Genomic DNA, 24,108 nt, shown 5'->3' on the forward strand with positions numbered 1-24,108 from the left:
AAGATGCAAGGAAAATATCTCTATATATTAGTCTGAGCCTCGGTTTCTCATCAAAAGAAAGAGAATAATATCTACCTTATAAGTAGTTCTGAGGATTTAATTAGATGGTGTATGTAAAGTTTGGCCTAGCACAAACTTGGAACCAGTAGAAATCAAATATAGTTTGTTGCTATTATCATTATGTGCCATTTTACTCATCTTACCCTATTTAGCCCTGCTACAAACAGCACCTGCTTCTGTGTAATTTCCCATTATGTGGCCCAGTATCAATAAGTCCTAGAATATTCTGATCGGACCTAGATTCTTCAGCCCATGTATCTGCACAGAGATCCACCCAAACCATGAAAACAGCCATGAACCATAGTCCACAGACAGAACACATTTCCACAGTCACTACTGTATGAATTCTTAGAGAAATCCAGGAATTAGTATCTGTTTTAATTTAGAGAAACTGAGGCTGAAAGACACATGACCCAGACTTTGTGATTCCAAAATATGTCACAACCATCTGCCTCTTAACTCCCATGTTATGGTGGTCTATCTACCACTAAGGATTAAGTTCTATGTCAGGACATGGACACCTTTGTAAATGATGGTGCTCCATGCCTTAGATGGGTCCCTTTCTCATTGCCAGGAAGAAAAATAAAAAGGCAAGACAAAGATCAGACTTGGAATATTTTATTAAAAATCAGCTTTAAAATACAGGCCACTTGACTGGTAGGGCTGGGGCCTATAAGGTTATATGAGATCACATGTGGCAAAGACATTCAGTCAGGCTGCTCTCGACACGGCGGTTTTGAGCACAGCTTTGAAGTTCAGCAAACACACTTGAGACTCCTGCTGCTGCTACTCACCTGCTGTGGGGCCTTGGACTCATCAGTCAGTGTGCTGGGCCTCAGTCTCCCCACATAAGATGGTACTCACACCACGTGGTGAGATAACAAACACTCGAGTGTTTAGCACAGGACCTAGAATTTCCAAAGCCCTCAACAAATTATAACTGTTGGAATGCTTTCTACTCTCTTGTCACTCAGCCTAATTTCATTGCACTAGCTTCTACCAGCCCATTTTGTCAGTATAAAGCAAGAGAAAATAGGATGAGTTATTCAACCACTCAAACCAACTCTTCAGTGTAAACAAGAGCATATTTAATGTTGCTATGTGGGATGGTTAAGAATCGACAATTTTAAGAATTAATTTAAGAAAAAAAAAAAAGTTCTGCAAGTTTTGAAGTGTAAGAAACACATACTGGAGTCCAGGCAGGAGAAACAGATATACAGTCACACAGAACATTCACGCAGAATACACTGCATGAATTCTAACAAAATGACCCATTTCCACTCCTTTCCCTCCCCCACCTCCACCCCCACAAGGTGGGGTTCCTTCCCATAACCACTTCCAACACAAGAGCCCAATTCTTGTCTTTCTCTCCAGTTCAGCACGACTGTGTTCAGCTGCAATTCCTTCCCTGAGCTGGGCGCTGGGAACCCTAAGGAGGTGGCTCTGACTTTAAGCACTATCATCTAGTAGGGGAGACAGACACCAGTTGGCCTGTTTCTGCCAGGTCCCATCACTGGCGAGGGTTTCCACATAGATTCCTATTCTCAGATGAGAGGGTTCCCAGAGGGAGTCCTTGAGTTTGGCCCCAGCCAACAGGCAGGGGACTCATCCATGTGCCCAGGTGAAGGCAAAGTCATTAGACTGTGTCTCTCTGGACTTCCCTTCCTCCACTGCTTCCACTGTGGAATCATCACCTCTTCCCTCACTTAGAGTCAGTTGCCCTTCCCGTTTTCAGATCCCTACATCCACCACCCACCATCCCACCAATTTCCCTTCAACAAGAAAGAAAGAAAAGTTTGAAAACAGCCAATTTTGTCATTAGAAATTTATTGCTGCTATCACAGTAAATGGGGTTTCCCTGGTGGCTCAGAAGATAAAGAATCTGCCTGCAGTGTGGGAAACACAGCTTGGATCCCTGGGTTGGAAGATCTATGGAGAAGGGAACGGTACCCCACTCTAGTATTCTTGCCTGGAGAATTCCATGGACAGAGGAGCCTGGCAGACTATAGTCCATGGGGTTGGAGAGAGTCCGACATGACTGAGCAATACCTCCCACCCTAAAGACTGGCCCTGAAGGAAAACTTGCATGAGTTAAGACCATTTGCGATTGTTGGAGAAGAGGAGGGATGTCAACAAGCATATCAGGAGGAGATGCGCTCCCATCACTGCCCCTGCCTGGCCAGCTTTGAAGGCCTCCACTCCCTGGATGCCCAACATAGAACGTTGGATAGAGTAGCTCTCATGTCACGGGAAACAGGTAACACAGAGGCAACGACAAGCCGTGGGACTGGAGAGCGAGAGCTGGCGCTGTCGGGTACAGGCAGATGTGTCTGCCCCAGGGAACTGAGGGAACCTCGGACTCAAAGACTCAGACCCCGGGTCCAGTTGTCTTACTGGAGGTGGATGAGATAGAGGAACAAGAGAGAAGGCAGTGTAAAGATGAGCACACTTTTGATTTTGACACTGATTAGTGCTATAAAGAATTGACCACATAAGGAAACTAGAAAATTGGTTTGGTCAGGTCAGTGTAAGTCTAATCATAGCCATTTATGCCAGCTGCCTTACCACTGGTGTGTAACGGTGTGCTGCACCATAACAGTGATGGACTTTAATCAACATGCTGCACCATAACAATGATGGACTTTAATAAACATGCTGCACCATAACAATGATGGACTTTAATAAACATGCTGTACCGTAACAATGATGGACTTTAATAAACATGCTGCACCATAACAATGATGGACTTTAATAAACATGCTGTACCATAACAATGACGGACTTTAATAAACATGGTTCAGAGTAGTTCTAGGTTTTATTTGAATAAGTAAGTAAATGCAATATGAGGGTTTCAGGCTTGACAATTTCTTAAGTTACATAGTCCTCTGTTTTCAGCTTTAATAGATGGTTAATACTGTTGCTTTTAAGCTATCAGATAGAATGGTGGGGGGATGTTCCTATTGATTCAGTATTTCCCCTGATAACTTTGTATTACAATTGCTATACAGTTTTCCTGTTACCTGTCCTTGGAATTTGTGATTTTTTTTTCCACTCAGATGTTTCATACTCAAGAAATAGTAAAAGCTATAAATTCCCTTTTTCCCTTTAAACACATATCATTCATGTAGACACTGCCCCAATTATTCTGATTAGATCCTAAAATTAATGAATTATGTTGCCATGCTAGCTTGGTTTAGAGCTCAAACAACAAATCTATTATGGATAACTTTGAGCCTGCTCTTTCATAAGACCTACAATAAGTTAGGAAGCAGGCAAAGTGCAGCAGTCTCTGAAATGAAAGTAAGACTTCCTCACATCTGTTCCAAGTTCTGCTGCTATCACTTACGGCAGTCTGATTCTCTACCTGATAAGTTTTCCTTCAGTCTGTTTCAGTGAATGACAGAATACTTAGTGCATAATTGAAATTCTTTGGGTGAAAGGCAATACCATAAGAAATAGTTTTTTTCACTAATTACAGACATAAAATGATAGCCATTTAAAAATCATTAGGCAGTATTACAGTAATCTTATGTCATTTAACTGTATTTTATATATACAACTTTGAATAAAAAATGAGTGGAAAATTAATTGCAAGGATCAGTTTACAGTGATTTTAAAATTGGTTACCTAATAAAATCTAACAGGCAAGTGTGATTTCAACAAAATTACTACTTCAGGTGAAAATGCTAACACTATGAACATATGTCAGAGCCCTGTAAGGTCATTTCACTCACACATCAGTTTGTGAGTAGGGAGGAAAAGACTTTCCAAGTGTGAAAACTAATTATATACAAATGCTGTTCATTTGTTATTATTTAAATAAACTGTGTCTTTAAATATGGTATTCTTTGGAAAACTCACTTCATTGTCCAAAATTGTGGAGACCACTTTGGTTTTTGAATCAAAGATGAAATAGTCATTACAGTGTCCCAAGGAATCTTCTAATTGTACTGGACAAAGAGTTCATTCGTAGAGTACATATTATAAAAAATATCCAGTGGCCAAGTCCCATCAACAACTGTATCCTGTCGTAAAAGCCAGTCAGGCCATGCCCAGAAAGAGCAGCAGTTCTTTGCTGGCTTGCCTGCTCTCTCTGTCCCAGCTGGTATTTGTGGTGAGTGAGTCAATGTGGGATGAAGTCTCTGGAGTTTAGAGGATCTTGCACTCATTGATAGAGAAGAACCTCCTCCTGTTGCGTCTCCTGGCTTGGTTGACAGCAGTTCGGACGGCACATTCAAATACCTGCTGGACGCCCCGGTTGCTGAGGGCCGAGCACTCCAGGTAGCCTTTGGCTCTCACATCCTGGGCCAGTCTCTTTCCTTCGATGGCATTGACGCAGGAGGCCCGATGGGGCCCCACCTCCCGCTGGTCCGTCTGGGTGGCTACCACCAGCACGGGGGTGCAGGGCAGGTTGCTCCTGACTTCACCGATCCACTTGTTCTTCAGGTTCAGGAAGGAGTTGTGGTTGGCCACGGAGTAGCACATCAGCACCACGTCTGCCTGCTGGTAGGACAGAGGGCGGATGCTCCTGAAGGCATCGTTGCCGGCCGTGTCCCAGAGGCCCAGGCTGATTTGGATCCCATCCATGAAGACGTCTACACCTGTATTTTCATATACTGTAGGCTTATAAGCCTCAGGGAAGGTTTCCGAGGTGAAACGTACCAGCAGAGATGTTTTCCCCACAGCAGAGTCTCCCACCAACACACACTTGATGGAACTCAGCATCTTCACGGCCCAGACTCCTAGTTACAAGTTCAGAATCCTGAGGAAGACAGCCCTCAGTGGGCTACTGAGACAAACGCCATTCGACACAGGGGGAAGGACAACCAGACGGCTTTGTGTTCTCAGGACCTCTGACAGCCGCTTGCAGGATGTTACTTTTTCTGGGCCATCCAAGGGAGACTCACAGTCTACTTTGAAAGTATCCAAAGGCTGGTGTTCAACTGGAACAAGGAAGAGAAATGGAGAAATTGAGTCTTTTCCCCTTTTTTTGATGACAGGGATCTTCCTCATTGGCAAACAGATTAATGAGGGGTCCCATCTCTGTGGAGCTGCCCGACCCCGCTTGTCTAAGCCACTCTTTCCCCAGCAGCGAAAGCTTGAATCTGTTATACCCCAGCATTGGAACCCACAACTCCACCCAGTCAAAAAGCAGAAGCTGATTTGATCTCTAAAATCAGCCCAGCGATAAAAATACAAGCAGCTGCTCTGGCAGCAACATGAAAAAGACCTCAGTAGCAACCTGGTGTGAATGAGACGAGTTCAAACAGCTCTCTCTCTCTCTGGCCTTCTGCTCCAAGAAGTGGGGACCACAGCTGACAGAGGTCTCCGCCGCTTCAGTTTCTAATGGATCCCAGCCACTTTGGAAACTGCAAAAGAGAGCAATGTGATGAGCCTCAGATACCATGAGCACTTCCTTTCATTTATTGATTTATCAGCCAGTGTTTGATTTATGAGGGAATTTGTACCGAGGTCAGAGAGAAGAAATCACCAAAACTTTTAAAATTTGCTGTGGTTTTTCCCTTGAGGTGTTTCCAAAAACTGGCTACAAATGTAATGGAAAGGGCACTGTCCTTGGCATTTTCTGCATCTCAAGTCAGACTCCATGACCTGTGCAACGATACGGCTTTGCTTAATCGGTAGCCCCAGTTTAGTCATCTGCAAGATTGTGATAAATTTAGGAACAACTTCTCAGAGATCTTTTGGGGATAAAATTGTTTCTCTCTTTTCTGGACAGCTACCTATATATCAGGAACTCTGCTAGGCTTCTGGTTAAACAAAATAACTTGCTTAAAAGCAGCTATATTCGGTGCCTGTCACTTAAACAAGGCCGCATAAATATGGCGGCATCTAAATTTCATGAAAGAGTCAAATAAATTCTCATTCACTGCAGGTGAAAGAGCTCCAGACGATGAGATCAGCCTGGAGACGGTATCCTGTCTGCCGAAGGACGTCATCACAAGGCAGCCCGGCTTCAGACGAGGGAAAGGTCTTTTGGGCCAAACTTCAAAGTAAAGGTTATTAATACAATCTGGGCTTATAACCTCCTCCACTGGCAATCTTCCTGACAGGTCACATGTAAAGTAATGTAAAGCAGATCTATAGTATATGTCCGCTTCAAAACATAATTTTTAAAAATCACTCCTCTAAATTCAGACATTCCCCTCCAAGACATTTTTATCCTTGTCCACCTACAGTCTCTGTTTAATAAGACATAATAACCTTAACAGTTTTCCCTGGTAGCTTAACTGGTAAAGAATCTGCCAACAATGAGGGAGACCCCAGTTTGATTCCTGGGTTGGGAAGATCCCCTGAAGAAGGTATAGCTACCCACTCCAGTATTCTTGGGCTTCCCTGGTGGCTCAGACGGTAAAGAATCCACTTGCAGTGTGAGAGACCTGGGTTCAATCCCTGAGTTGGGAAGATGCCCTGGAGGAGGGCATGGCAACCCACTCCAGTATTCTTGCCTGGAGAATCCCCATAGACAGAGGAGCCTGGCGGGCTGCAGTCCATGGGGTCGCAAAGACTCAGACATGACTGAGTGACTAAGCACAGCACAGCAGCCTTTACAAACGAGTTGATCACATAAATAATTCACATGATTTTCACATATTCACTTTTACCACACATAAGCTGGGTAACCTTGGGCAAGTTACTTAACCTCTCTGAGCCTTGGTTTCTTCATAAAGATGAAAATAATAAAGGCAATTTCTTGATGGAATTATTGTAACAATTCAGTATATGGGGAGTCTGGCTTAGCACAGAACACGGCACATGGAATCTACGGGCAGGCACCACATTTTTCAACTTCTACTACTGTTTATTTAAAATGCCAAATATTGACTGTCCAAGTGTAGGGGATGGGATGTCAGATATTCAGCCAGACTTTGAAGACTCCACATCGAATCATTCTCATACACCATGGTCCTGGACACCTCTTTGTCACCAGACCTTTGAGTAAGGTCCCCTTAGGAGCTCCTTGGGTCTCAGACTTTTGCTCCTTAAACCTATGGATGATTTAAATGAAGCAATTGTGACCTCCTCATTACTGAGTCCATTGTCAAGACTTAAGACATGTTTCAAGTTTGATGTCGACCCCAATGTAGTAGGACCAGGACCAAGAAAAATATGCATGTGTCAGGTATTTTGGTTATTAAATAATTTCTAAGAGATTGAATAAAGTCAAATTTCCTGAGTATATATCTACAAAAGGAAGTTGCTGAGGCAAAACTGTTAAGAATGCAGGCTCTAAAATCAGGTAGATATGGAATTGAATCTGAACTGACCAACTGATTACCTGTGCTGTGAACTTAGAAGAGTTTTTTAACCTCCTTAAGCCTCAATTTCCCTCTTTGTAAAATGTGATGTGATAATACCTATTAACACTGAGTTGTTCAGAGTATTAAATGTGCTTAAATATATAAAATCCTTAGCATAGTACATCACATAGTACATCAGTATGTACTTAGTACATACTGCAAGTACATAGTCACCACATAGAAAACACAATAAACAGTCCTTATTACTAAAATTATTGTTAAACAGGAATTACTAAATATAATAATCAGTTCAGTTCAGCTGCTCAGTCATGTCCAACTCTGCGACCCCATGGACTGCAGCACGTCAGGCTTCCCTGTTCATCACCAACTCCTGGAGCTTGCTCAAACTCATATCTATCGAGTCAGTGATGCCATCCAATCATCTCATCAAATATAATAATAAGCAATTTTATATCGTCAGTGGGGAATTCAAAGTACCACTAAAAAGGCTTCTGTGGCAAAGGGTGCTCTAAGAGTCTTATACCCAGCTGTGACTACAATACATATATATTCTACAAAATATATATTCTTCTTGTAGCATGTTGGAAAAGACCCTGATGCTGGGAAAGATTGAAGGCAGGAGGAGAAGGGGACAACAGAGGATTAAATGGTTGGATGGCATCACTGCCTCAATGGACATGAGTTTGAACAAGGTCCAGGAGTTGCTGATGAACAGGGAAGCCTCGCATGCTGCGGTACATGGAATTGCAAAGAGTTAAACATGACTGAGCGACTGAACTGAACTGAGCATAAAAATAAAATATGATATGAACAAAGAAATTTGTGCCTCAGCTTTGCCACTCAGAGAGTTCCGAAGACTCAGACTGGAGAAAAAAGCTCTGTTCAGTCAAGTGACCTTTATTCCCAGGCAGTTCTGGCACTAAGAGGCACATCAAACCAGCTCTCAGGGCCTCAGTTTCCCAAATCATAACTTGATTGGACAAGATTAGCTCTCTGCAGATCTATGGAAACTGAGGTCAAAGGAGAAAGCTTTATAGCCTGCAGCACATATACAATTGCATAACTCCATGTTATTCCAGACCACCAGTGTAGCAGCAAAGACAGATGACAAAACTTGATGACATGTGTAGCCTTTGGCAGATGGCTAAATATGGATCTAGGAGAGGAGTAGTGGAAGGAGTTATGGTCTAAACTAGAGCAACATCCTATACAGACATGATAGATCACCTTCAGGTGATGCCCACAACAGAGCCACTACAGGTCACTACATAATGTGTGGAAGTTTGACTGGCTTTATTTCAGTGGAATTTCACCTGAAGAGAAAGATTCTCCCCAAAGGAGCTCTGGGTGAAAAATAGAAGCAGGTTTTCAATGATATTTCACTAGTGGCTAATTGGCAGGGGTGCTCCAATTTTATGTCAGTCAATACGGAGGAGTTACCAAAAGTGACTTCAGATAGCATTGTGAGTGACCATTCTAGGACTTAAGTCAGATTGGAATTAATGAACCTTCAAGTCCAGAGCCTCTCGGGTCTCAGTAACCTCCCTCTCTCCTCTTTGCAAAGTTTCACAGAAAAGATGCTCTCCCCAGAGCCCCATGGTTCACACACAGAGATAGGAAAAGGGCAGGGAGGCTTCATCTTGCAAAGGCAATAGCGTCTATCATAGCAAAGGCACAGAGACAGAAAAAAGGGAGGGCTTGGTGATGACGCATCCTGGTCCATTCTATCTTCTGGAGGGCTGTCTAGCAGGAAAGCCTCATTTCACTTTAGCCTCAGTTCTCATCCCAACTACCTACTCTCCACTATCATTCTTTCTTCAGACACATTCTCCGATACTCTGTTTTCCAGGGAAGACTCACTCCTCCAACTTCTACCTCTTCTTGAAAAATCTTTGATCACCTGACCAGCTGCTAGATCAGATATCCCCTATGTGTTGCCATAATACCCCGCTGTGCCTCCATCATCACACTGCTCACATGGTTGGTCCTCCTGCACATCTCCCTCACCTGAAAAACTGGAATGAGAGCTTTCTCACAGGGAGTTCATAAGGACCAGATGGAAATGATAACAACACAGCAATAATCGATGCTTGTACTTTTATAAGACTTTGTACATCCAAGAATACCTCTTGATTGTCTTATGAGAAAGTTCCTTCATAATGATAGAGCATAAAAAATAATAATCTAAAAAAGAAAAACAATAATAGACAATATAAACTATTGCTTAGAAAAACAAAACAAAACTAAGATGAAATCATGACTCGTTGACTAATAATTGTTACTGCACATTTTAGGTTATCTGGGCTTTGACTGAGGTGGCTTACTTCAAAATGCTGATGTACTCAGTCGCTCTGCTGCTGCTGCTGCTACTGCTAAGTCGCTTCAATCGTGTCCGACTCTGTGTGACCCCATAGACGGAAGCCGACCAGGCTCCCCTGTCCCTGGAATTCTCCAGGCAAGAGCACTGGAGTGGGTTGCCATTTCCGTCTCCAATGCATGAAAGTGAAAAGTGAAAGTGAAGTCGCTCAGTCGTGTCCGACTCTTTGCAACCCCATGGACTGCAACCTACCAGGCTCCTCCATCCACGGGACTTTCCAGGCAAGAGTACTGGCTGGAGTGGGGTGCCATTGCCTTCTCCCTCAGTCGCTCAGTCGTGTCCAAATCTTTGCAACCCAGTAGCCTGCCAGGCTCCTCTATCCATGGGAATTCTCCAGGCAGAAATACTGGAGTGGGTTGCCATGCCCTCCTCCAGGGGATCTTCCCAACCCAGGGATCAAACCCAGGTCTCCCACACTGCAGATGGATTCTTTACCATCTGAGCCACCAGGGAAGCCAAAATACTGATAAAAACTCTTTTATTTTTTTTTTAAAAGATGAATCCATGGCAGCCATCAGCTGAGGATGGCCTGTCAATTACAGAGAATACATCTGAATGTCATCCTTCTTAAAAGAGTTTTGGGCAAAGGACCTGCTCCGGCAGCAGCCAATTCATTCATTAAGGAAATTGCTTCTGCCGTGAATCTAGCACATAGATGATTAGGAAATCATCATGCTTCTCAGTAACTCATCTCCTGCCAGTGCCTTCGCTCCATGTTCCCCCCCACAGCCTGGCAGGGACAACACAGCAAGAGCAGGCCCTGCTGGGGATGGATGAATGAATCAAGTATGGGGAGTTGGGCGTGGGGGCTGGTGCTTCATTTCATTTTGTTTTCTTCTGGGAAAAGAGAAGGCATTCAAAAATTTAAAGTAACTTCATAGAGGAAAAGTAGAGTCACTTCTAAACTTTCTCAATCCAAATTCTCACTCAGTTTTCATTCACTAGTAAATATACACTTTATATATCTTCTAAACATTGTTTTCAACATAAAATTTTTTCTATGTTCAACAGTCTACATACTTGCCAGGTTTTAACTAAATAGTTTTCCATTGTTTCAGCAATTCATAACTGCATAGCCATTTCCCACTATTAGCAGTCTTTGAATTAGTTTCAGTATTTCACAGTCATTAACAAGTGTTATTTTATATATTAAATATATATGCATTTATGTAAGTAATTATGTGGAACAATTTTCTTAGAGAATATATTCATAAATGTGGCATTAATGATCAATGAGTTCATTTTGTGACTTTTATTTACATCATTAAACATCTTCTAGGGGCTGTATCAGAGAACGCAGTGGCAACCCACTCCAGTACTCTTGCCTGGAAAATCCCGTGGACGGAGGGGCCTGGTGGGCTGCAGTCCATGGGGTCGCTAGGAGTCAGACACGACTGAGCGACTTCACTTTCACTTTTCACTTTCATGCATTGGAGACGGAAATGGCAACCCACTCCAGTGTTCTTGCCTGGAGAATCCCAGGGAAGGGGGAGCCTGGTGGGCTGCTGTCTATGGGGTCGCACAGAGTCAGACACGACTGAAGCGACTTAGCAGCAGCAACAGCAGCAGGGGCTGTATATAGTATATATCAGCTGTTTTATTCTTTTTTTTTTTTAAAGGCAGTTTTCTGGGGCTTCTTGTAACAGGCACTGTATCGATCCTAATAGCATGGTAGTGAGCAGGCTGGCTGCTGTCTTCATGGAGATCTACATTTCAGAACTGCAGAGACTTCAGGGGGTTGAGAATCCTGCCTACAGTCACTCTTCAAAACAATGGCAGAGACAAAGTTAGACCTAAATAGAGGATGACCCCAAAGCTGCAACAGCTCCATGTGTCACCTACACCCCACAATTCCCATTGCCCAATCCAAGGCATCTCAAGTAAAACCAAGGTTCCTGAGCAATCCCAGTTTCGAGAAAGTTTTTCTGGCCATCCTTCAGTCAGGTCCCTACTCCAGTTCTACTCCTACAGATGAGTAGCTCTTGATATTTGCAGAAAGTGTGTTGTGTCTTGATCTGGAAGCTAGTTTCACAAGTGTGTTCAGCTTGTGAAAATTTCTCAAGCTGCGGACCTACGATATGTTTACTTTTCCATACAAAGATTAAACTTCAGTAAAAAAGTATTTTTAAAAAAATAAGGTTACTGCTGAATTCTCTGGTGGTCCAGTGGTTAAGAATCCGCCTTGCAGTGATAGGTTCAATCCCTTACCTGGAAGGATCCTACATGCCTCGAGATAACTAAGCCAGCGTGCCACGATTACTGAGACTGTATGCTGTAACTACTGAAGCCTGGGCACTTAGAGCCTGTGCTCGGCAACCAGAGAAGTCACCACAATGAGAAGGCCAGGCACCGCCACTGGAGAGGAGCCCCTGCTCGCCACAACTCAAGAAAGCCCGCACACAGCAACAAAAACCCAGCACAGCCAAAAATAAATAAATATTTTTAAAAATAAATAAATAAAAATAAGATTACGCCTTTACATGAGATTATCTTCTGAAGGAGTATTTTATCATAAATTTTTCATCTTGCAAGATGTTCATTTCACTAAATCTCAACTGTCTTAGTAGTAGTAGTAGTTAGCTGCTCAGTTGTGTCCATGGGATTCTCCAGGCAAGAATACTGGAGTGGGCTGCCATTCCCTTCTCCAGAGGATCTTCCCAACCCAGAGATCCAACCCAGGTCTCCAGCATTGCAGGTAGATTCTTTACCATTTGAGCTACAGGGAAGTCGTAATTCTCAACTGTACTTCAGTAATTGCCCTTAGTGCATTTCTAATTGCCACAAATAATGATTAAATTCCTCCTTCAAATCACAAAAGGAAATCACTTTCAAATCAGTTTATTTTTATACACGATAATCTGTATTCCAAATGGATTTTGTTCTGAAACTTTGCTTGCAAGATGGTTTGTGGCTTTTATTATGTGTTCTCCAGAATGTATTTAAGCAATATTTACATTCGCAAACTTAAAGCCTATGTAATCCCATTACAGTTTAATTAAAATGGATTGTCACCAATCCCTGAGCCCTCTTCAAACCCAGAGCCCTGTCCCTCTGACCCCATACCAAGCAGGGACCATGGCACCCTTCCCCTCTTCTGTCCCAACCACCCTGCCCTGATTGGTCCATGCCACTCATAGGAACACAATAATTGGATTCTCACCACAGGTCTAGAGTTTTCAATTTGGTCCAAGTTTAGAGTCAAAAACAAGGCAAGCCAGCCAGGCAACTGTCCAGAGCACCCTTAAAAACACCAGAATCTCATCTCAAAATCTACATGATGGGAAAGTGTAGTTACTGCAACCTCTCTTAAAGCAGTTGGAAGGAATTTTCTGAAAAACTGCTTGGAGTTGAGGGTGGAACCCCTACAAGACATGCTCAAGGAAAGGTCACCTGGTCTCTGACTTGCTTTCTACTTGCTTTCCCATGGACAGAGGAGCCTGGTGAGCTACAGTCCATGGGGTCACAAAGAATCAGACACAACTGAACAGCTGCTGCTGCTGCTGTTGCTGCTAAGTCGCTTCAGTCGTGTCCAACTCTTAGCGACCCCATAGACAGCAGCCCACCAGGCTCCCCCGTCCCTGGGATTTTCCAGGCAAGAGTACTGGAGTGGGGTGCCATTGCCTTCTCCGGACTGAGCAGCTAACTACTACTATTACTAAGACAGTTGAGATTTAGTGAAATGAACATCTTACAAGATGAAAAATTTATGATAAAATACTCCTTCATAAGATAATCTCTTGTAAAGGCAAACCTTATTTTTATTTATTTATTTTTAAAAATATTTATTTATTTATTTTTGGCTGTGCTGGGTTTTTGTTGCTGTGTGTGGGCTTTCTTGAGTTGTGGTGAGCAGGGGCTCCTCTCCAGTGGCGGTGCCTGGCCTTCTCATTGTGGTGGCTTCTCTTGTTGCAGAGCACAGGCTCTTAGTGCCCAATCTTCAGTAGTTAAAATAGCAGAGTATAAGCGCATTAACTGACACAGGAAAAGGGTTCCTAAGCTGAATGACATAAAGTTAGTGTTAGTCAGTCTGACTCTATGTGACCCCATAGACTGTAGCCCACCAGGCTGCTCTGTCCATGGAATTCTCTAGGCAAGAATACTGGAGTGGGTAGCCATTCCTTTCTCCAGGGGATCTTCCCGATACAGAGATCGAAACTTTGTCTCCTGTGTCTCCTGTATTGACAGGTGGGTTCTTTACCACTAGCACCACCTGGGAAGCCCCCACCCCCATAGAAGCAGCTTTCAAAATATGAACAGTATGATTCCAAAATATGCACAGTTATGAAAAACTGTATGAAAAGCAGTATATACCAACATGTTAAGATGAAATGTCTATATTCCTGGAATTATAGCTGATTCTCATTTTATTCTCCTTGCTTCTGTGCATTTTAAAATAGAATTAAAATTAAACATGAGTTATGTGTACAGTTCTGAAGTGCTTTGTATGTGTTCCTTTGTGTTTTAGGTTTTAGGCTTGAAAGGGCAGAAAAGACTGATCTGAGGTCCCTTGAGGCAAGAGAATGTTTATGACTCCCATTAGTGTCTGAAGACAAAAATTCTCTATATCTGAACAGCCGAATTTGTTTAAAATTCCGAGAAGCAGTATCTCTGGCTTCTGATTCTTTTTTTCTAGGCCTATCCTGGAAAGAAGACAAGCTAAGCTGCGTGTACTATGCCTATTCTCAAAAATGCCCTAAGCCACCCATCTCTCCTTTTTCTCCTTATGAGAGAATTTTTAAAATTATATGTGTGCATGTGTGCTCAGTCACTCAATCATGTCTGTCTCTTTGTGACTCCATGGAAGGTAACCCATGGAAGTCCATGGGATTCTCCAGGCAAGAATACTGGAGTGGGTTGCCACGCCCTCCTCCAGGGGATCTTCCTGACCCAGGGATCGAACCCAAGTCTCTTACATCTTTCACTTTGGCAGGCAGGTTGTTTACCACTAAAGGTGAACTGGGAAGCCCTTATATATGTATAAAATATATGTGTGTGTTAGTTACTCAGTCATGTTATATGTGTGTGTGTGTACCTATGTTAGTTGCTCAGTCGTGTCTGACTCTTTGCGACCCCATGGACTATAGCCTACCAGGCTACTCTATCCATGGAATTCTCCAGGCAAGAATACTGGAGTAGGGTACCATTCCCTTCTCCAGGGAACTTCTCCATCTAGGGATCAAACTCGGGTCTCCTGCACTGCAGGCAGATTCTTTACTGTCTGAATCACCAGGGAATGCCATGTATGTGTATTTTTGGTAGCACCATGTGACTTGTGGGATGTTAGGATTATAGGTCCCCAACCAGGAATTGAACATGGGCCCTCAGCAAGTTCTGAGAGCTCGAAGTCCTAACCACTGGACCACCAGGGAAATTTCATCCTTCCTGTATTTTTTAAATATTTAAAGAAGTTTGAATATGGCCAGAATGTTTGATGACATTAAGGAACTCTTGCTAATTTTGTTAGGTGACAATCACATTGTGATCGTATACATTTTTAAAGTCCTTATCTGACAGGTGAAATGAATATGATGTCTGGGATTTATTTTAGATCATCCCAGAAAAGGGGGAAAAAGTAAGGATGATGCATGAAATAAGACTGGGACAATACTGAGAACTGTTAAAGTTGAATGATGGTATATGGTTTTAGTCTATTTAGTCACTATCTTTATATATGTTCAAAATTTTTCATGATAAAAGTTTTAAAGGGTAGGATCTTTTGTTTTCTATAGCATTTTGTCCAACTGTGGTTTCATTCTCATATTTAGCTTTAGAGAGAATACAGAAAAGCATCACTAAAAAATAAAAAGTATACTTTGTGCCACAATGACTTATTCAAGTATTTGAAGGAAAATTGATGCATCAAATAACAGATGACATAAACGTAGACAGTGCAGAGGCTTAGAACCTGCCTGCTGGTGGAAGGGAGACGGAGGACGAAAAGCCATGCCCAGGTGAGGATTCCCAGCCAAGTCATAAAAAGAGAGCCTTCAACTTCAAGTACAAGCTCTACCTGCATCTCAGTACGTCATCACCACCTGTCTCTGGGAAGCAAAGGCCACGTCTAGAAAATACTGTAGCCAAAGGATACTCTTGAAGTTCCTTTGAGGTTACCTGAACTTCCTAACTGGTATAACTACGTTCACTAACTTCCCTTGGCCCTCCTTGCTCCAGTTCTGCAGAATTAGCTCTTTGCAAAAGTGCAAACAGTAATAATGAAAATAACTTTTAAAAAGAAAGACACTCAAGAGTGAAAATGGACTGCCCACATAAAACCAGATGACAAATCAAAGTAACTCTGAATGTGAGGCAGACCCTGCCCGCTGGGGTCTTTTTTGTCTGAAAAGGTGAAGGGGCAGTGAAGAGTTTCTACTTTTAGATTTTATGTTTCCTCCTTAGACTTAAAGTAGTTCTGATCTTTACTTACTTGGAAAATAGGAAATCTACCTGATATCTAAGTAGACTCCACCAAGCCCAAAATACCTCCCAGCTCTAAAACATCATCTCTAACAAAGAAAACCATCACATCCCTGGGTTCCCCCATCCCCCACACCGGAACTACCCCCACCACCACCATCACCACCACCACCATCATTCAACACACATATTCAAACCATTAGTGGTAACAACATTTCCTCCCTTATTTGCTGATCCAATCAGCCTGAAGACATCCTCCTCACTCTGACTTACTTTTCCCCTCATTTTCTCTGGATCATCTCTGCATTCTTTTTTTTCCCCTGATTATAAAAGTAGTTCATCCACATTATGGAACATTTGAAAAGTACTAAACCATCTAAATGACCTAAAGGAGAAAAGCAACTACCACCTAAAACCAAAAGCTGCAAGAAATTAGTGTACCTTTTCCTGTTTCGTTTTTTCAGTGTGCCTTTTTTTTTTTTTTTTCAAATCTAATATCATACTTTATATTCAGCTGGGCATTTTGCTTTTTATTTAACATTTACATTGTTAATATTTCTTATGCTATTAAGATTCTTCAAACATAATTTTAATGACTGTCATACTTCATTATACAAAGGTAGTATTATTTATTTAAGCAATTGACTATTATTTAAATTGTTTCTAATTTTTACTGTAGTAACACTGAGTGAACATTTAAAAAATAAATTTGTACAAATATACAATTATTTCTTTTAGTATAAATAGATATGAGCACAATTACTAGACTAAGAAACATGAAAAACTTGGATCAATTTGTACCCCATAGCCATATATGAATATGTTTATTTCATCACACAACCATCATTGTGGGTAATAGTTGCCAGTTAGATATGTTTTCATTTGCATTTCATTTATGACTAGTGAAAATTAAAATTCATCTTTTATTGACCACATATTTCTCCTTTCATAAGTCACTTACTTCGCCTACTTTTCTAGTAAGGTGGCCATCATTTCTTAAATGATGATTTTTAAAAATCTTTTTGAGATTAAGGATATTAATCCTTTCTTGTTTAAATACATATGTAGCAATTTTTCCTTATATATTTTTGTGTCCATGAATTCTGAGAACTTCCCAAACTCCTGGTACTCCCCCATCATTGAGCAACCACTAAATAGAATGTGAAATAGTATGTCCCCTGACTGTGGAAAGAAACTTCGCACGATTAGATACCTGAAAGGTCATCTAGTTCAACCCACTCATTTTCCCATGAGGAAACCAAGGCCCTGAGATAAGCAGTTTAGTTACTGGAGGCTGACTTGAAGCCCAGAAACTGAATCACTGAGTCAGCACTCTTTCCATCTACACTGTATTTTTTCAAATATGTGTATCTACATTTTATATCCCATACTTCATTTCCTTAATTTTAAAATGTAAACCCATATAGATAGATCTATAATTCAAATAGGTGGCTTTTTACTCAAAAGATAACTGCCAGTTTTAACATAAAACTTGTTTTCAAACAGATGTTCTCTTACTCATTAACTTTCTTTGAGAGACTGATCATCTCTCTTCCGGGGCAATAATTAAGGCTTCCAATACCTTCTAGAATTAGGGTAAACCCTTAATTTACAGATTGTTCAAACTATAAAAGAAGGTATTTTGTCTTGGAAATTTATCCCAGAGCACAGCAGGGAATGAGGTGACTTAGTTTCAGTTTCAAAGTATAAAATGGGTAATGTTACATCATTTGCACAGAGCCTGGGTTGTGGAGTCCAGGCCTTGGTTAGATTCTCATCTTCATTGCCGACTAATAGTATAACCTCCAGCAGGTCACATAACCAGAACTGCAAGATGTGGATAATAGTGCAGAGTTTGAAGGATTTTTTAAGGCAATTAAAAAATTCTATCTCCCATGCCTAGTGGCACACCTATTAGGTAAATAAATGTGAAGTGAAAGTTACTCAGTTGTGTCTGACTCTTTGTGACCCCATGGATTATACAGTCCATGGAATTCTCCAGGCCAGAAAACTGGAGTGGGTGGCCATTCCCTTCTCCAGGGGATCTTCCCAACCCAGGGATCAAACTCAGGTCTCCCGAATTGCAAGTGGATTCTTAACCAGCTGAGCCACTAAGGAAGCCCAAGAACACTGGAGTGGGTAGCTTATCCCTTCTCCAGCAGACCTGGATCCAGGAATAGAACCAGGGTCTCCTGCATTGCCGGTGGATTCTTTACCAACTGAGCTACCAGGGAAGCCATTAGGTGAATAAGGATAACAATAATCACATGGTATTTAGCATTGGTCAGATACTGTTTGAAGTTCTTTATGAAAATTAACTCTTTCATCATTACAATAATATTATGTGTTCAGTACCACTGTGGTTATTCTACAGCTGGGGAATGCACAGAGAAGTAAGGTAACTTGCCCAAGAGAACAAGGCTAGCGAGGAGGCCTTGCCTCCAAGTCCATTCATAGAGCTGTCTCCCCTCCCCTCCTCTGTCTCTCATTTGGGGCAAGTCTGTCTGTCTTTGCCATCTTGATGAAACTAAGCAATCTGCTATGATCTGATGTTGGTGTGCCCCTAAAATTCAGAGTGAATTAAGTTGACACCTAACCCCCACGATGACAGTTACAGGAGGTGGGGACTTTGGGAGGTGACTAGGCCATGAGAGGGGAACCTCATCAATGTAATTACTATCATTATTAAAGAGCCCCAGAGAGCTCATTTGTCCCTTCCACCATATGAGGACACACTGAGAAGGCACTGTCTAAGACTCAGGAAGCAAGCCCTCATTAGACATCATATCCATGAGAGACATCATTTTGGACTGTTCAACCTGTGAAAAATAAATTTCTCTTGTTTACAAACCGCATAGTCTGTGGCATTTTGTTATAGCAGTTCAAATAGACTAAGAGACAATCCTAAAATAAAAGCAGGAGGTGAGGTGGTGGACTCAGAAAGACATTTTTCAGCTGGTGGGTGATTTCTTTCTTACTACAGGCCTGGTTTCTAACAACATATGAAAGATTTCTCCCTTAAGCAGTCCCTCTCACACACCATTGGAAGATGTATAGAAGAACACCATCTTTGTAGAAGGCGATTTGACAGAATCCAGCAGCACACTTATTGTTTTTGACACTTGGAGCTGATCATTTTTTAAACTCTTTCATCTACATGGCAAAATTAGTTTCAAAATAATGTATAAGAGTCAGGAACAATCATTTTTTCCCTGATTCATTCTTTAGCTTTAAAATAAACAAGTAATAGTTATAACAAAGATAAATTTCAATTTTTAAAGTATTATTCAAGTGCAGTAAAATATTTTGTGTATGAACTAAAACTTGTAATTATCAATCAAAAATATTATACTCTGCTATTTGTGCTCTGCTCACTGTTTTAAATCTAAACACAAAACTCTAAATAGTCACAGAGAATAGCAGAATTAAAGTTAATCAAGTTCTGTTTCATAGTCTCTATAATCGTTGTGTTATCATTCTTTAGTTCTCATCTACTGTTTAGGAGTCAGGAATATGCAGTGCCCCAGGCAATCACAATATATCCCTGAAGTCAGCTCTAATGGAATCCACACACTCCCCTAAGCACTAACTCTATCACTGCCAGTGCGTGGTGATAACAAAAAGCAGACCCACATTGATTTTATTATTGTCTTTAAATTCTTGACAGATGATTCACTCCCTTATTGCCTATACCTGGGGTGGACCCCTTCCACCCCTATGTCCTTGATATGTCCCTGCAGGTAGCTATCAAAATTTTAAATGCATATACCTTTTAACCCAATAATTCCAACTCTTTAAATGCATTGTTTTGTTGTACCTATACAAGTAGTGAAGATATATGTGCAAGAATTTTATTGCAGCGTTATTCACAATAGCAAAAAAAAAAAAACTGAGAATAACTAAAAGTTCCATCATAAGTCAGTGGTTAAATTAATCCTGCCATATCCATTTGATGAAATCCAATACAGCATTAAAAAGAATTAGGATAGGAGTGGGGGTGAACAGGTGAAGGGGATTAAGAGGTGAAAACCTCTAATTATAAAATAAATCACAGGAATGTGATACTAAGTAGAACGATGGTCAACAATATTATAATAACTTTATATGGGGACAGATGGTTACCAGACTTGACTCATGGTGGGGATCACTTCACAGTGTATGCAAATATCAAATCACTATGTAGTACACTTGAAATTAACATAATATTGTACTTCACTATATTTTGATTTTAAAAAAGAATTAGGTTTTCCTTGTATGTATTGCACAAGAAGGGTACCCATGACATATTAGTAACTTTAAAAAAAGCAGTTGAACAATTCATTACAGAATCTCATTTATATAGAAAAAAAAATCTACAAGTCTGGTCTGAAGCCCCTGAGTGCCCAAAATGGCCAGAATGCCATTAGGATAGGAGTAGGGGTGAAATAGGTGAAGGCGTTTAAGAGGTACAAACCTTTTACAAGGTACCATGGGTACAATGGGTCTATGCAGAGCAAAAGTATCTGTGCAGTAGTGGACACAACGAGGCTTATTATGAATGCCAGTCATCCAATACATGTCCCTCTACAGATAAACTGTACTAAGGGCACAGCAGTTACTCCCTGCTGGTAGTTTAGTCACTAAGTCGTGTCCAACTCTTGCGACCCCATGGACAGAGGAGCCGGGCAGGCTACAGTCCTTGGGATTCTCCAGGCAAGAATACTGGAGTGGGTTTCCATTTCCTTCTCCAAGGGACCTTCCCAACCCAGTAATCGAACCCAGGTCTCCTGCATTGTAGGCAGATTCTTTACCAACTGAGCTACAAGGGAAGCCCAGTTACTCCCTAAGTTGTCTAAAGGAGAAGAGGAACAAAGAGGAATAACCTAAGAATACAGGTTTGTACAGCGTGTCTTAGGTTTTTTTAAATCCCCTTTTGGGATATCGATGTTTATACTTCCCATACTGATTATATTGCAGCTATAATACACAACAGTGGGATTAACTATCTCCTTAGATGCTCAACTTCTGATGGAGATCTTACAGAAACTGAGAGAAACAACTTCCTAACGAACCTGAAACTATCAAGATACTCCAGAGCAAAATTTTTCTTTTAACTGTTTAATTTATTGCTTATGCATACATAATGTTCTATTAAGTTCCAAATCCATAGAAGTCTGAAAATAGATGACAGGATATCTGACTTTAATTGCCTTTAAATTAGGAATTCTTTTAAGGAGCTTAAGGGGGACAGAAGATAATGAAGAAAATGTTAATATAGTTTAGCTTAGGCCTAGAGGTTTTTTGGGAGAAGGCAATGGCACCCCACTCCAGTAATCTTGCCTGGAAAATCCCATGGACGGAGGAAGCTGGTGGGCTGCAGTCCATGGGGTCACACAGAGTCGGACACGACTGAGGGATTTCACTTTCACTTTTCACTTTCATGCACTGGAGAAGGAAATGGCAACCCACTCCAGTGTTCTTGCCTGGAGAATCCCAGGGACGGAGGAGTCTGGTGGGCTGCCGTCTATGGGGTCGCACAGAGTCGGACGCGACTGAAATGACTTAGCAGTAGCAGCAGCAGAGGTTTTTTGTTTTTGAAAAAAGTTTTTTCCTATTTTGTTAATGACTCTGACCCTCACTTCTTTGTTGAGGTTGCTCTCTATAGAAGAAGTGAATTCTTAAGAAGAGGTAATGAGATGGCCATGGAGAGGTAGCTGGTATGGCTGTTCTTCATCATAATAAGGCCCCATATAGCTGAGATCTTAGAGAAAAAAATTCTAAATTAGAGAGAAAAGAAGCAACCTTCTACATACAAATGATCTCATGCACAGCTTCCTCCCAGAAAAAAAAATTAAAATTTAAATGGACAAATGCCATAATAAAGGTAAATGCAAAATGCCAAGAGAATGCTGAGGACAGAGTGCTTAAATCTTCCAGGATGGTGGGGGTGGAAGAAGCAGAAAGGAGTGACATTTGAGATAGGTCTTGCAGAGCAGGGGAGAAAATGGGATTGGTGGACAGCATCCAGAGAGAAGAAGTGGCCAGTGTCCAGGTATGCATAGGAGAAGGGTTTGTGTAAGGGAGGGCAGAAAGTCAGCTTTTGAGACTGAAGCACAGGAGGGAGATCATTTTTAAAGGGACACTGAAGCCAATTTGTAAATGGCTCATTTCTGCATGGCAAGTATAAAATAACCTCCTTCCACCATCTCTCTCATTGCTTTTCTCCTCTTCCCCAGCCCCACCTCACCAAGCCATTGCTGCCTCCAGATTGTGTAACATCCCCCAACTCTCCCTGCCTTTCCTGACTCAGTAATCTTAAGTGTAGGCTTCCCTTGTGGCTCAGCTGGCAAAGAATTCGCCTGAAATGTGGGAGACCTGGGTTTGAATCCTAGGTTGGGAGGATCCCCTGGAGAAAGGAAAGGCTACCCACTCTAGTATTCTGGCCTGGAAAATTCCATGGACTGTAAAGTGCAAGGGGTCGCAGAGTCAGACACAACTAAGCAACTTTTACTTTCACTTTCAATCTTAAGTGTGCTGCTCTCGTCTCCTGAAATACCTTCTTCTCTGCTCTGACTCTTCCTGGTAAAATTTTGCCTGTCCCAGAGCCCAGCTCAGATGCCACCTCCTCCAAGAGGCCTTCCTGAAACTCCTCATAGGCATTATTTTTCTCCCTTATTTGAGCTCACATGTAATCTTTGAGTGTTTTTATGTTTACCTTTTGAATACTTAATACATGTCTATTGTAAAATTCAAAGAGGATAAAAGTGAAAAATACATCTCTCTCCTCTGCCTGCCCTCCAGGGCCTCAGGCCATTTTCCCAGAGATAACTATTATATGAAGTTTTTTATGCATTTTCCCAAAGCTACTACATTATGACATGTATTCACAAACATATATGTATGAACAAATATGTGTAATTATGACACACATTTGCTCTTTTTTTTAATATACAAACTATAGCATACTATTCTTTACTCCCTGGTGCTTTTCTCAATTTATTTTTTCTTTATCAGCAGATTTTCAGGCAATATCTCAAAGATATTGTGGATTTGGATTCCAGACCACCACAATAAGCAAATATTGCAATAAAGTGAGTCACATGAATTTTTTGGTTTCCCATTGCATATTAAAGCTACACTTCAGTTCAGTTCAGTTCAGTTCATTTCAGCCAGTCAGTATGTCCGACTCTTTGCGACCCCATGAATCGCAGCATGCCAGGCCTCCCTGTCCATCACCAACTCCCGGAGTTCACTCAAACTCATACTGTAAGTCTATTAAGTGTGCAATAGCATTATGTCTAAAAGTAATGCACATGCCTTAATCAAAAACTAATTTATTGCTAAAAGATGTTAACCATCATCTGAGCCCTCATCAAGTCATAAACTTTCTATTGATGGAGAGTCTTCCCTCAGTGTTGATGGCTGCTGAGTGATTGGGGTGGTAGCTGCTGAAGGCCGGGGCAGCTGTGGCAGTTTCTTAAAATAAGACAAAAATGAAGTCTGCCACATGGATGGGCTTTTCCTTTCATGAACAATCTCTTTGTAGCATGCAATGCTGTTTTACCTACAGTAGAACTTCTCTCAAAGTTGGAGTCAATGCTTTTAAACCCTGCTATTGCTTTGAGAGCAAATGTTGGTAGAGAAGAGCATGGAGGGGCAGATGGTTCAACCTTTCTGCCTCTGATACCCTTTCCCGACTTTTCTTTTCACCTGTCTTTGACTGTCTTTGCTTTTCCACCTCCTACCTTGACACAGAGGCTTGCATGATCAATTATATCTTTTGTGACCCCATGGACTATATATAGCCCACCAGATTCCTCTGTCCAAGGAATTTTCCAGGCAAGAATACTGGAGTGGGTTGCTGTTTCCTTCTTCATGGGATCTTCCTGACTCAGTGATCGACCTTGTGTCTCCTGAGTCTCCTGCATTGGCAGGCAGATTCTTTGGGAAACCACCCGTGATGCAGAGGCACGGGCACTAAAAAGCCTTCAGCCCTAG

The 24,108-nt window shown here is 41.6% G+C and overlaps 1 protein-coding gene across 4 annotated transcripts in view; it reads right to left on the reverse strand.

Annotated features, from left to right (window-relative positions):
* Window positions 1–2,681: 2,681 nt before the first annotated feature.
* The window catches only part of RHOH (ras homolog family member H), a 43,276-nt gene continuing 21,849 nt past the window's right edge, over window positions 2,682–24,108 (reverse strand). For all 4 annotated transcript variants that reach the window (XM_006068240.4, XM_006068237.4, XM_006068239.4 and 1 more), the window contains 2 exons: window positions 5,303–5,429; window positions 2,682–5,003 (listed from right to left, as the gene is read on the reverse strand). In XM_006068240.4, coding sequence (XP_006068302.1) covers window positions 4,210–4,785 — 576 coding nt within the window. In that variant the 5' untranslated portion in view covers window positions 4,786–5,003; window positions 5,303–5,429 and the 3' untranslated portion in view covers window positions 2,682–4,209. The remainder of the gene's footprint in view (window positions 5,004–5,302; window positions 5,430–24,108) is intronic.

This window comes from Bubalus bubalis, chromosome 7, assembly GCF_019923935.1.
Source record: "Bubalus bubalis isolate 160015118507 breed Murrah chromosome 7, NDDB_SH_1, whole genome shotgun sequence".
Taxonomy (NCBI): domain Eukaryota; kingdom Metazoa; phylum Chordata; class Mammalia; order Artiodactyla; family Bovidae; genus Bubalus; species Bubalus bubalis.